General features: G+C 40.5%; 1 protein-coding gene across 1 annotated transcript in view; it reads left to right on the top strand.

Moving 5' to 3' along the window:
- Positions 1-572: 572 nt before the first annotated feature.
- Positions 573-15,520, top strand: part of GLRA3 (glycine receptor alpha 3) — a 1,032,852-nt gene continuing 1,017,904 nt past the window's right edge. The window contains exon 1 of the mRNA XM_044062514.1: positions 573-1,162. Within this exon, the coding sequence (XP_043918449.1) occupies positions 1,092-1,162 (71 nt within the window). The 5' untranslated portion in view covers positions 573-1,091. The remainder of the gene's footprint in view (positions 1,163-15,520) is intronic.

The following is a 15,520-nucleotide window of genomic DNA, read 5'->3' as shown; positions in this document are numbered from 1 at the left end:
AATTAGTCTACAATTGATAAAATATTGGTATCGTGTGCCCAGTTAAAAGCTATAGGTTTTGAATGTTAAGTTTCTTCAGAGGGTTGACTTGTCCACACACATATACCATAATGATATTGTAATTAGTCTACAATTGATAAAATATCGGTATCTTGTGGCCAGTTATAAGCTATAGCCTGGCATTAAGTAATATGTTTCACAGAAATTAGGTTTAAAATTCATTAGCTTAACATGCTGGAGCTAAGGTACTTTAGCCACTTATATAGGTGAGTTTCACTATCAACTTCTGTGTGCGTGCGTGCGTGCGTGGTGGGGGTTGTGCACTTAAAAGTTTGCAAAACATACATTGTTCCAGTGCTGCTATTTTACTAAAGATACTGGACTGGAATATTGGATTATACAAAAACAACAACCCATGCAAATATATATTATTAGCTGTTAAATAAAGTTTGTCTGATCTCCTTCGGCAGATGCTTCATCATATGGTCATATTATTTCCGTGGACTTAATTGCTGTCTTGCTGCCCGATGTCGTGTGTGTGTGTGTGTGTGCGCGTGTGTGAGACAGAGAGAAAGAGAGAGAAAAAAGAGGGAGTGCGTGTGTGAGAAGGAGACAGAAATTACACACACAGTTATTTTCTATTTCTCGTTAGACTTCGCTCGCTCCAATGAAGCCGATCATGTTTTGTTATCCCTTGTATTTCCAGTTGCCGTTATGTTCCAGTGGTTACTTTAGATGTCTAAAGCACGTTTCGAAGGAGGGGCAAGTGCTTGAATTTCCATCTACATACAGCTTGGACCACGCAGGAATGCAGGATTTGACGTTCAAGCTTTTGAATTGAATTTGCCGACAGAGCGTGTACACGGGAGTAGGTTTTCTACTGATTTTTTTAAAATAATCTTTACTAGGCACGTTCAGTAAAAGAGTGTTGAAAGAAATGGCTTATTGGGAAAAACAAGGCTAACCTCCAAGACTTTCTTTTGGGATTGCTGTCCGTGGTCCTGAACTGAACTTCAGTACAACAGAACAACCACGCATTACAGTGGACTACTTGCTAAGACAGAAGTCAGACATCAGTAGAGTAGCGCAAAATGTGCAACTTTCGCTGTTGTTTAATCACTTTCTGGGGTATTTATTTCTGGGAAACAACAAGGCTGTTCAGGTAATTATTCACTTTGCTAAGGAAATGTGCCGCTTGTCTCTGTTTTTGTACTGGCATTTAGATCAAGCGTTCACTCTTCACTACAGTGTGTGCCTCTGTAGTCTTTTCTTGTAGTGCCTTGCTTGATGTGTTGTGCATTCAGTCACAAATGGTGACTGGAATTTGATATTGTCGGATCGCTGCGTACACGTTATTCTTAGTGTAAGACCGGGTGTTTTTATTTATTTATGTTTATTATTTTGTATAAACCTTAGCACGTATGACTAACGGTAAATCAATTCATACTTTGTACTCTGCAGAGTACATTTTGTTCTTCCATCACTCAGAAGCATTGTAGTTTTTCAGGCTATGTTAAGCCTACAACTATCTAAAGTAGCACCTCTAACAACAGGTACGTAACTTGCTTACAGATGGGAATACTAATCTAAAAGCAATACCTTTGGTAGTTTTAGAGGGGGCACTGAAAATGATGTGTATATTTAATAACTGAGGGGAGCTGGCTCATTTTTAATGTCTCATGGGTTGGAGCAGTAAAAAAATTAGACTACAAAATGAAATGTTCTGGCTAGACCCATTTGTGTCACAGCTCGACATATTGCTGTATCCCGGTATTTGATCTATGAACAGTGGAGATAATGAGCTGGCGAGTAGTTTATGTACAATAAGGAAGTACTGACTTTCATTCTGTTCCAGCACTATGTCTGGAATTTCAGAACGAATTATATTTATATATGATGGCAAACGATGAAATAATGGCCGAAATGCATATGTATCGCAACTTATCCGTGCAAGACTACGGGGCACCGATGTGTTCATGTAAAGGTCAGCTACAATGACGCAGCAGGCAGCAATTTAGCTTCACGCACGCACGAACAAGGTAAAAGGTCTGCATCTGCAAGCTTACTGTGTCTGACCTCACTAGTCTGAAAGTGCAGACCAGTGTTAGCTATTGCTCCTTATACTTCAATATTTGACAGCAAATGCATTTCCATAATTTGCCTTGTCGTTGACATCCCGCCTAATTTATAACTGATTAATTAATATTTTAACCATAGTATGGAGTGCCACGTTAGTGACTCTGTGGCTGTAATTACAGTACATACCCTGTGCTGCTTAAAGTTGCTTTCAGTTTAAAAAAAAAAGTGAGGATTAGGAGGACATGGATCTTGAATAGATTTCTACCTGGTGCTTGGTAACGTGTACTAGGTGTCAACTGTTCATTTATCATCCATTTGTTAAAGAGTAAACTGTTCTGATAGTTGGCGACATACCACTCAAGTATAATTCGTTATGAGTAATGATGTTCCCACATATTGACTTTTGTAAAGACAATGCTCCTTGCGATTCCACATTGAAAGGGTCTGTCTCACATTCAGAGTTAAGAATATATTAAACTGATTTTCAAAGAAAATAACAGTGAACACATTCATTCACCAAATGAATGCTCTACAAGTATAAATAACACGTTTAAACAATCATGTGAGCTTCCTATTTGAAGCTTTTAGTAAGCGATCCACATGGTGCCCGCTTGTTCCACATTATGAGAGCTACGTTCCCCATTTTGGAGATGTACGTTTGATAGCTGTTACGGCGATGCTACAAAACATAGAAATTAATTTGATAGCTAACGTCTGGGCCTTTAATACATTGTCAAAACTGCAGTCCCGATCACTGTGATAACTCTTGATAAGTAGGGTTACCACCTGTCATACTTTGAGAGGGACAGTCTCTCTTTGGGCAGTTGTGTCCTGCAAAAAAAGTTGTAAAATCGGCAAATGACCTGAGATTTTAGGACAAAACTATTTCCTATATTTTATGTAATAGTTGCATAAAACAGTTATTCTGTATCTGAAACACCTAAATGTTATAAGAAACAGAATAAGCAACTAAAATGCTACAAGAATAAGCTTTTATTTAGGCAAAAAGTGAAGTTCTGTCCTTTGTACTGGCTGTGGGTATGTTTCAGCCTGCAAAATCTGACGTTTGTAACAAAAATGTCCCACTTTGGACATTTGAAAAGGTGGCAACCCTATGATAAGCAGCATACGGGATGAAGCGCTGGGCGCAGCAGGACGCCTTCAGTAGCACTGCAGTCGCACAGCAAGAGGCTCCCCCGTTGAGGTTCTATCTGGGTACTCTCTGCTAAGGGTCTGCACGGCATTCCTTTATTCGCGCTTTTTTCCGCCCTCATGTTTTGGTATGCGGTACCATAGGGATACTGGGGACCTGAAATTGTCTGGGTGTGCGTGTTCGCTGCAAGTGAAAGTCTTGGCAAGCTACTTCCGTTGCCTTGCAAAGTCTGTATGCGAGGTCAGTATAGGTGATAGATGTGATTAGACAGCTGGGTTTATGATTTCAGAAAAGCACGAAAACCGGGGAGTGTGTGAGTAGGGTCACTGATATCTTGAGTGTGTGTATATGTGTGTTGGGAAGTCATAATGCTAGTAATGTGCTAAATGAAACTTGCAATCGGTTTTATGTGCTTTTACTAGTCCTCGGAGCACTTTGTACTCAAATGTTGAAATGGATTGCCTTCATCTCTACACAAAAAAAAAAAAAAAGAGAGAGAGAAAGATGGAGTAAAGACGACCACATTTTAAACAGTGGGACGGTGGAGGGTAATAAATTGTTTACTGTTATAAATGCTACAGTTAGTAAATGGAACGAACTTGGCTTACATACTGTAGTTGGAAGCTGGATGTTGTGTTGTACAGGGGAATTTCACTAGAATTAAATGCTATCTTCATTCTGCATGATAAAGTTTATCTTACTAAAAAAAAAAACAAAAAGAAATGCACCCATTTGGGAATGGGCTGCCGTTATAAAACAATTATGTTTTTCTTTTAAAAAACTTGCTTGGTATTTAGACTCTTCCTAATACCTGTAAATATATTCATCTCGATTTCACCACAGAGTACACAGATTACATGGACTGCAGTTAAATTTTTACCAGATTGAACATATAATTTATGTCATACAAGCATGAATTTATATTTATTTATTTATTAACTAACTAATTAACACTGATGGACCTGTTCCTTTTCAGGGGAAACCTAAGATTAAGGCAAAGAGTGAGAGTGAGAAAATCAAACATACAACAAAATAAAAAGCTAATAGGTTCATAGGTTGGTACTAGGCTATTGGCCCTGGGGCCTATACAAGCCTAGCAACAACAATTCCCTGGATATTTCTTCCCACAATATTTACTTCCCTAGACCCCTGTCTAGCAGGGTGAATGACATGATCCCCGGGGTGAATTTCCTATCCCCCATCCAATCATCAAGGTTACTTTTGAAGATGGCCAAGGAGACACTTTGCTTGACATGTATGGGCAGTCTATTCCAGAGTATTGGGAGTCTCTGGGTCAGGAATTGTTTACCTAAACTGCCAGGTTGCATTCTAAATACTTTGCAAAGTAGAAACTGAGTTTAATAAGTTTGTGATGCTCAGTAATCCAGGAACCTCAATCCTCACTACTGCCAGCAGTAGGGAACGCACACACTAGGAGGATGACAAGTACACATACAGTAAAGTGTAATTTCCCTTAAGAGCACACAGAGATTGCAGTCAGTCTGGGGCTGGATTCTCCCTCTTTCTCCAGATCACCAATAAGACTCCCCACTGGCACAGCTATAGGGTTGAGATCTCAGCTGAGTGGCCAAGTCAAAACCTCCAGCACCCTCCCTGTCCAACCAGTGCTTTATGTCATGTCCCTGCCCAAATAGTTCACACACACACACACACACACACCCCTTGGAAAGGCTGACACAGGTTTACTAGCTATGCCCCCTTCTGCCCAGACTATAAGGTAGTTCCGTCTGCCGTCAGCCAACTTTTTATCAACTACTCTAAGGCCCGTAACAAAGGCTGTCCAATCCTACTGTATAATGTTTCTAATAATCCAAATGGTAGTCTGACCAAAAGCAAGGCTATTTAGGATTGGCCTGTACAGTGTCACCAGATAGATATGCAAGTACTCTAAGAGCTTAAGTTTGCCTCACAGATATCAGCCACAAAGATAGATTTAAATATATTTAATAATAAATAAATAGTAAAAGAACAAGACAATACTCAGTAAGTAATCACTTACATCAGAGGTCAAAAATCACAGGAAATATTTAAAACAACATTGCAGGATCATCTCAAATAAATAAAGAAAACATCTAAGTTATACTTTACTATATTCCTATCTGAATCTAAAAGAGGTACTATGCCCTAAAACCTTACTTACAACTAGGCAAGTGCAGAATGTGGTGATGAGTGGATGTTCTTGCTAGGTCAAAGACAAAATACAAAATGCACAGTCTCTCTCTGAGAGAGTTCTTAAATTAATATCAAATGTTACTGCTGGGTCAGCTTGGGTGACATCTCTTTTTGTCACCTGACTTCAGTTCCCAAGCTAACCCCCCCCTTGTCGAAAACTAACAGAATGTTAGCATATCCCTATGAAAAATAAATATCTCTCAGATGTTTGCAGATCCTGGAAGTCGTAAAACAATAAAACACATCTACATCTTAAACCTAGTAACTACTTCTCTTTCAAGACAATACAAAAAAACTTCTAGCTCTAGCCATTGTGTCTGCTTCTGCATTGAAACTAAGAGATAACATCTCTTTTATTTCATGGTTATTTTTTTCTAAGTTAACTTCCTGTGTTCCAGTTTCCATTAAATATATACATCTAAATAGTCAAAATAATGCAGGTACATTCCTGTTCTATTCCAATAGGGCATGCTGTGGTTACATTTTACCTCAGTACTTTATACACACTTCTGTATAAATCATATCAATATTCACAAATGACATTGAATTATTTACAAAATTGCAGATAGCCTGGCTGGCAGTATTTCCTTTTGTGACCCCCCCCCCCCCATTAAAACTGAAGCTAGTTTTTCAATTGACCCCTGAGAAATGTTGCTTGAGAGAGTTGGGCCTATCTGAGGATATCTTACCCCATTCCCTGTCTTAAGAGCCCATCTGCATTGGCATTGCTAATTTCTTTGCGGTGCTGTACTGTCATATATGCCTGTAACCCTAACCTCCACCTTAGTAACTTGGCATTTTGCTGGCTGGCTCAGTGTAGCCATGTTAAGGGATTGTGGTCTGTAACTACAGTGAATTTCCTTCCCTATAGATAAGGCTAAAGTTTCTGGCTAGACGTTCCTTTTCTACAGCTACATAGCATTTCTCCCTAGGTTGGAGCCTACTGCTGGGATATACCACTAGGTGCTCTTCTCCATCTGAGGAAACCTGGCTGAGTAGAGCCCCCACCTCATGGTTTGAAGCATCCACCTGCAAAACACTTTCTTTGCTGTAATCTGGACTGGCTAACACAGGGAGTTCTTCCAAAGCTCCTTTAAGCTTTTGGAATGCCTGCTCACATGCTGGGATCCACACTACCTTATCTGGCTTGTTTTTCCTTGTCAGGTCTGTGACGGGAGCAGCTATGGTATTATAATTGGGAACAAACTTTCTGTAGTAACCTGCTGTCCTTAAGAATGCCCTCACCTGCTTTTTGGCAACAGGGCAGGCCATGCCTACATGGCTTCCACATTGGCAGGTTCTGGCCTGATCTTAACACTCCCCACTCTATGTCTGGGTTAGGAGACCTCTGACATACCCACCTGACACTTACTTGACTTACTGGTCAAGCCTGCCCTCTGTAGTCTTTCAGCACCTCCCTGACATGCTGAAGGTGCTGTTGCCAGGAATGGCTGTAGATGGCAATATCATCGAGGTAAGCAAGGGCAAAATCTCCTGCTCCTGCTAGGATACGATCTACCAGCCTCTTGAAAGTCACTGGGGCATCTTTCATCCCAAAGGGCATTTAGTGAACTCATATAAGCCAAAAGGAGTCACAATGGCTGCCCTCTCTCTAGCACTGGGAGTCAAGGGCACCTGCCAGTAACCCTTGGCAAGATCAATAGTGGTATGATACTAACCCGCACCCAGTTGATATATAGATTCATCTGTCCTAGTTATAGGTAAGCATCTGACTCTGTGTGACTATTTAATTTCCTGTAGTCCACACAGAACCTGGTGCTGCTATCCTTCTTTGGTACCAGCATCATTGGGGATGCCCAGGGACTGCTGGACTCCTAAAATACATCTAGTGCTAAGATTTCCTTTATCTCCTCCCTCAGAGTCTGTTTGACTGTCTCAGGCACTCTATAAGGGGACAACTTAATAGGCCTTTTGGATCCTGTATCCACATGGTGCTGCACCAAGAGGGTGCACCCTGGTTTCCCAGTGAACTTGTACCCAAATTCCTGTAACACTGCTTGGATTTCTCAAACCTGGGTAGGGAATTGCTGCTGGCACATCACTACCCCTTCCACTGAGGTGTCAGTCTGAGCCTCACTAAGGAGATCAGTCACCAGATCCCCCTCAGCCTTCTCCTACCATCCACTGCAAATATTCAGCACAAGGCCCTCCCTATCATGGTAAGGTTTCATCATGTTAATATGTCACAATTTATGCCCCTGCCTCCTGCCTAGCAGTTCTACCATGCAGTTAAAATCACTGACCTTCCTTACCACCTTAAAGGGTCTCTCCCAAGCTGCCTGCAGCTTGTTTTGTCTGACAGGAATGAGAACCATTACCTGCTGCCCCACAGCATACTCTCTAGCTCGAGCATTCCTATCATACCAGATCTTTTTCTGCTGTTGGGCTTCTGCCAGGTTCTCCTGGACCAAGCCCATGAGTTCCCTGAGTCTTGTCCTGAGGTTTGGAATATATGCCACAACAGACTCCTTGTGAGAGTCACACTCACTCTCCCACTCATCTCAAATCAAATGCAGAGGTCCCCTCACCCTATACCCATACAGCTACTCAGAGGGTGAAAAACCTGTGGATTCCTGGAAAACCTCTCTGTAAGCAAACAACAGATGGGGTAAAATTTGTCCTAGTCCCTCTTAAACTGGTCTGCAAATGCCCATAGCATTGTCTTGAGTGTAGGGATTAACCTCTCAAGAAGACCATTAGTTTGGGGATGGTAGTGGGTGGTCTTTAGGTGTTTCACCCCACAGTACTTTCACAGACAAGCCAGCAGGTCTGACATGAAATCGGCATCTCTGTCAGTCAGTATTTCTTTTGGGAAACCTACCCTCCTGAAAATCTCTAACAAAGAATTTGGCACCTTTTCTGCCTCAACAGAGGACAATGCCACTGCCTCAGGGTATCTGGCAACATAATCTACTGCCACTAGGATATACTTTTTCCCTGTGGAACTTGGGGTACTCAGAGGCCCATCAATATCCATAGCTACCATCTGAAATGGCTCCTCAATCATAGGCAAAAGCATCAAAGGAGCTTTTACATTGTCTCTTGCCTTGCCTACCTTTTAGCACTGCTCACAATTTCTGCAGTACCCTGTTACATCTCTAGAAGTCACAGACCAATACAAGTTCTGCATAATACATCTCTTCATATATTTTATCCCCATATGACCTGCAAATAGAATATCATGGACTATGGCTAGAAATGCCAGATGGTAGGCTCTGGGCACTACCAACTGCTGTATTCTTTCACCCTCTAGCCCTCCCTCTGGGGTCCATTCTCTATACAGTAACCCTGTGTCCCAGTATATAGATTCCCCAGTTCCCTTGAGAATCAGGTGCCTCACTTGCTACCTCCCTCAGGCCTTGTAATGTAGGGTCTGAGAACTGAGCCTATGCCACTTCTTTCTTGGTAACACTTCACAGCTCCCCTTCCACAGGAAATCTGGCATTCTCTGACAGCGATGCCTTACTGTCGGTCTGGGTAATACTACTCACCTCTACCCTTGCAGTCATTATGTCCAAGGGAACATCAGTACCCAGAAGCAGCTGTGGCTCACCTTCAGTTTCACTGCTACAGGTTAACTCCCTCCCTGAAGTAACCACCTCACCAGTCCTGGCTGCATGTGTACAGTCTGTCTGGGTCTCCCACAGGCTACCAGACCCACATGCTTGTCTCCAAGCCTGACTGCCTGAAACTGCATGCATACAAGGTACTTCATTATCAAAATCATTCACTATCAGGACATCTGCAGGGATATCCTCAAACACACCTACTTGCTGGCTTCCTTTTCCAGCCTCCCAGTCAAGGTGAGCCCTAGCCAAAGGTATTTGCAATGGGGTCCCTCTTAAAGCTCTGACTGGAGTAGACTGCCAAGCAAGTAGTGTTCCTCTTTAACCATTGCAGGCTTCACAATGGTTAGGTCAGAGGCTGTGTTTCTCTTAGCAGTGGCGTCTTTCCCATCCACTGTTATAGAATATAACCTCTTGCGACATTTGGTACCCTTGTTGTCTCTAGACAACTTACTGCTGAGATTCTGTCATTCCCACTTACTGGCTCTCCCACCTTTTCCCCCACCTTGCCTCCATGGCTATCTATATGCTACATGGCCCCACTGGTTGCATTTAAACATGTAACCCTTGGTCCTGGACATGTACCTGGACTAGAGGCTGCTCCTGCTACTGGCAGACTCTGTTGGGGAGGGCTAGACTGCCCACCATTGATTCTCTTAGACCCATGAGCACCACTGAGTATCCCTTTCATGGGTAGTGATGCCCTGCTTGCTAGGTATAGGTCTCCCTTATTCCCCAACTCATCTGCAGTACTGCATTTTCTATCTGCTAACCAGGTTCTCATGTCATCAGGCAAAGTGCTAAGGGCTTGTTCCCTTATCAAAATGTCTGCCAGCCCTTCAAAAGTGGTGACCTGACATGCACTCATCCACCTTTGAAAATAAGTGCTTAGTTCAGCAATATATTCACAAACACTTTCATCTGCCTTGCGTCTTGCTCATGAAACATTTTCCTATAACCTTCAGTTGTTAACTTAAAACATTCTAAATGACAATTCTTCACAGTGTTATAATTTTAGCAGTATCAGACAATTTAGAAATAGCAGTTACAGCTTTACTATGGAGTAAAGGAGTCAGAAACCGTACCCAGAGCCCTTGGTCAACATTATACTGCTTATCCTCTCAAACATATGAATGAAAATATCAAAATTATCCCCCTCTGTAAATTGCGGAAGGAATTTACTGACCCTTGTTGCTTTTGGAGTTCAGTTACTTCCTTCCACATTACCTCCATGACTCTGGTGCAGCGTCAGTATCTCCTTGTCATGTTGCCTCTGCCTCTCATTCTCCTCAGCTTCCAAACATCTCAGTCTCTCTGCTGCTTCTAATTCCATTTGCCTTTTCTGCCACATTCTCTCTGCTAATTCTATTTCCAAATGTTTGGCCTCCAGTTCAAGTCTCTTTAACTCCAAATAGATTTTTACGTCCTCTGTGGAAAGGTTGAACTGTCCATTTTTTGAGAGTTGTAAATCTCCAAGGCCAGCCTGGTTGTCCTCCTGATTGCTGTCTATGATACAGATGTGCCCAAGGCTACAATAATTTCTGCCTTAGTCAGGTTGGCATGCACCAGTCCTTTAGCCTGTCACATCTCAGCCAACTGGCTCCTTGTCAGCTTGCCATACTCCTCCGCTGACTTGCTTGCTTGCTCTCCCTGACTAACTAAGCTAACAAAAAATAATAAAATAAAACAATTGTGACTGGAATCTCTGAATGTTCACTGTGTGGTTTATTGAGAGTACAAACACCTTCCTTAGTGACCACTGTTTACAGGCTACAGAAATTCAATATCCACACCACTACAAGACAATCAATATATAATGTAGATATCCCACCACTGACAACCAGTTAAAATGTGATGCTCCAGCACTGACCCAGTTCTCACTACTGGCAGCAGTGGGGAACGTACACACTGGGAGGATGACAAGTACCCACGCAGTAAAGTGCAATTTCCCTTAAGAGAACACAGAGATCACAGTCAGTCTTGGGCTAGTTTCTCCCTCTTTCTCCAGATCCCCAATAAGACTCCCCACTGGCACAACTATAAGGTTGAGATCACAGCCTCAGTGGCCAACCCAAAACCTTCAGCACCCTCTCTGTCCAACCAGTGGTTCGTGTCCCTGCCCAAGTAGCTGAAACACACACACACAGACACACACACACACACACACACACACACACACACACACACACACACACACACACACACTTTGAGGTTTCATTTATATACAAACAAACGCACACACTGGGCACCGGGGAAAGACTGACATTGGTGTACTAGCTATGCCCCCTTTTGCCCAGACTATAAGGTAGTTCCAGTTGCCTCCAGTCAACTCTTTATCAGTTACTCTAAGGCCCTTAACAAAGGGTGTCCAATCCTATTGTGTAATGTTTTTAATAATCAAAATGGTAGTCTGACCAAGATCAAGGCTATTTAGGAGTGGCCTGTACAGTGTCACCAAATAGATATGCAATAGATATGTACTCTAGGGGTTTAAATGAGTCTCACAGATATCAGCCACAAAGATAGGTATAAATATATTTAATAATAAATAGTAAAAGAACAAGACAATACTCAGTAAGTAATCCGTTACATCAGAGCTCAAAATCGGAGGAAATATTTAAAACAACATTGCTGGACAGTCTCAAATAAATAAAGAAAACATCTAACCTATACTTTATTATATTCCTGTCCAAATCTAAAAAAGTTACTATGCCCTAAAAACTTACTTACAGCAAGGCAAGTTCAGAAGGTGGTGATGAGTGGATGTTCTTGCTAGATGAAAGACAAAATACAAAATGCACATTCTCTCTCTAAGAGAGTTCTTAAATTAATATCAAATATTACTGCTGGGTTAACTTGGATGGCATCACTTTTTGTCACCTGACTTCAGTTTCTAAGCTAACCCCCCCCCTGTCAGAAACTAACAAAATGTTAGTATATCCCTGTGAAAAATACATATCTCCCAGATGTTTGCAGATCATGGATGTCATAAAACAATAACATACTTCTACATCTTAAATTTAGTAATTACTTTTCTTTCAAGACAATATAAAAACACTTATAGCTCTAGAAATTGTGTCTGCTTGTACATTGAAACTGTGAAATAACATCTCTTTTATTACCTAGTTATTTTTTTCTAAGTTAACTTCCTGTGTTCCAGTTTCCATTAAACGTACATCTAAATAGACACAATAGTGTAAGTGCATTCCTGTTCTGTTCCAATGGAGCATGATGTGGTTACATTTTAGCTCAGTACGTTATACACACTTCTGTATAAATCTTATCAATATTCACAAAACACATAGAATTATTTACAAAATTGCAGCTAGCTAGGCTGGCAGTATTTCCTTTTGTGACAAAGTTATCAGTCATTTCATTTGTTACTTTCACCTACTGATGCCTTGCTTTTGCTAACTGAAGGCATAAAACTTGGAAATGCTTTCCTGACAAGGTATACTGCATCACAATATGATTGCAGATTCCTTTCTCTAAGTCACCTGAACAAAGAATGCAACATTTGTGTGCATGTGTTTATGTGCTAGTTAGGTATCAGTAATCAGATGTACATTAACAAATTGACAATCACACTTCATCCTCCTAATCTTTAAAGGGCTTTATCAGTGGGATACAGAAAATGAATATTTCTGAAACTTAAGGCATCTGACTGTCATTAACTATGTGGAGTTTCAGGAGTCTTTATTTTTGTAGAAGATATTAATATCATCTGTATGTACATTCCCCCAGGTAACAATATATCTACATTTGAAGATATCCTGCAATGGCTATCATGTCACTACCCCCAAGAAACCCTACTACTTGGAGACTTTAACATAGACTGGGGCACCTGTTCCTCAGAATCCTCAACCACCCATATTAACCTGCATGCATTTAAACAAATCATATCCACCCCTGCCAGGATAGGTAAACCCAACCAAAAAGAAAGTATACTTGACTGAGTGCTCATAAACAGTCACCACCATCTGTACACCTCTGGTACTCTCCTTAATGGCCTAAGCGATCACCTTCTCACATATGTAATTAAGCACAAAACCATTAATTCCCAACAACCCTTTCTCAGAAAGGTTAGAAATAATAAAAACTTTGACCCTGACAAATTCCAACAAGAACTAAACTCATGTAGTTGGTCTATTCTAAAACACCTCCCCTTAGAGGAAGCAGTAGCATACTTTAACAACAAATTCCTTGAGATCCTTGATTCGCATGCACCTGTTCGTTCAAAGAGAACCAAGGCAAAAACTGCACCATGGCTTTCTATAGAGTCTAAACTCAAAATTACCCTTAGAAACAAAGCATGGGCTTGATGGCGTTCTTCTAAAGACCCTTAAGATCACATTAAATACAGGCAATCCAGGAACGAAACCAAAAAAATCAATTTTACAAGACAAAAAACAATACTACTGTAATTTACAGACAGTAAATCAAAATAACACTCAGAAGTTTTGGGCAGGTTTAAATAATCTACTACATCCTGGACAAACTTCAACCCCAATCCCTGCTGCTACTATTGACAAAACCCCTGAAGATGTTTCTGATAGTTTTAACCAATTCTTTACTGAGACAATTCAAGCCATAGCTAGCCAACTACCTCCAAGCTCCCCTGGTCCTGAAAGTAGCACCCCTAGAAACCTACTCGCATTCAGCTTCCAACCAGTTGCCACTTCACTTATCCGTACCTTGATCAAAAAATTAAAACCCACTACACTTTCTGCTGATCAACTCCCTGCCAAGTACCTACAAAAATCAGCTGATGGTATTGCTTACCCTGTCTCAATACCAATCAATCAACCATAGTAGAAGCTAAAATTACCACCATCTGGAAAATATCCTATGTAATCCCACTTCACAAAGGAGGCAGCTCTACTGAATTCTCCAATTATAGGCCAATAGCTATACTCTCTCCACTGGAAAAATGTATTCATAGACAACTCATGCACCACCTAATCCAAAATCGCTTTATGGCAGACACTCAGCATGGCTTCCGTCCTCATCACAGCACAACTTCAGCCCTCCTAGCCTTTACTAACACCATAAACCATAATCGCAACAATAATTATATATCCTTAACCCTCTTTTTGGATCTTTCCAAGGCATTCGATATGGTTGATCACCAACTTTTAATCTACACCCTGCAAACATTCTGTCTAGATACTGGAGCCCTCCAATGGTTTCAATCCTACCTGAATGGTTGACAGCAGGCTGTCCTCTGGCAGAACAAACTCTCTAACCTTCTACCTAACACCCTTGGAGTACCACAAGGCTCTATACTAGGGCCCTTGCTGTTCTCCATCTTCATTAACGACCTTTATACTGTCATCCCAAAAGTCAGCTGTATCCAATATGCTGATGACTCTACTCTGATTTGCTCAGCCACATCTCCAGTAGAGTTATGGTCAGCTACCCAGACCACCTTTAATACAATAGAAAACTGGCTTTCTGAACATCGTCTGATCCTAAATCCCAAAAAAACTAAAATTCTGTTATTTTCACCAACACGTAGGTCTACCACTTTCACCTTTACCATAAAATCAAATGATGGCACAATAATCTCCCCTGACCCATCTACATTAGGTGTCTTCATAGACAATAATCTAAAATTTGAATACACATAAGAAGTGCAAAAAAACTAATAGATACACAAACAAAACAGAACTAAACCAGCATATTTTTTTATTTACAATGATCTGGCACCTCGGCAATTCGCCTTCATGGATCACAATTCATTTAAAAAATGAAGTAATATATATACAACAGTACAGCTATTATTCAATTAATTTATCAATTAAATAATTCATTATTTAAAGTGACCACAGTGATTTCCAATAAATATACAAAATTAACTTACATAACTGAAATAAATGAATGAATCTAACTATATAAAATCCATGTTTTAATTATTTTTATATTAATATATATTAATATATTATTATTATTAATATATTATTACATGGCTAATTCCTGATTCATACCAAAAGGCTTTAAAGTTTTGAATTTTAAAATCATCCTGGTTTCTAAGTCCAGTAATTTGGCTACAATATCGCACCCTCTGGGAAGAAAAGGCTTTCCAAGGACACAAAATTTTAAACTATTGGGAGAACAATTATGTTTTTCATGGAAATGTTTGGCAACAGGACTGGTCACATTATTATGTCTAATATCTTTTAAATGTTCCAAAATACGAATCCTGACCATACGTTTAGTTTGTCCTGTATACCAAACCTCATCACATGAACAGCCCAAAATATAGACCACCCCTGTAGACCTACAATTAAAACTAAATTTTGGGGTAAAAACAATGCCATTAATGGCATTCAAATTCTTGACCTTATTGCAAATACCACAACAACCACATGGAAAAGTACCATATGGTAATATATCACAAAAAGAAGATTGATTGTTTCCCTCAACAAAATTATAATTTAATACTTCTTTCAAATTCTTTCCCCTTCTGAAAGAAAATGTGACATGCTCTGGAAACAAAAAAACTATA

The sequence above is a fragment of the Protopterus annectens genome, chromosome 2.part1 (assembly GCF_019279795.1).
Source record: "Protopterus annectens isolate FY-2018-M chromosome 2.part1, PAN1.0, whole genome shotgun sequence".
Taxonomy (NCBI): domain Eukaryota; kingdom Metazoa; phylum Chordata; order Ceratodontiformes; family Protopteridae; genus Protopterus; species Protopterus annectens.
This window is presented reverse-complemented; position numbering and strand designations above follow the sequence as displayed.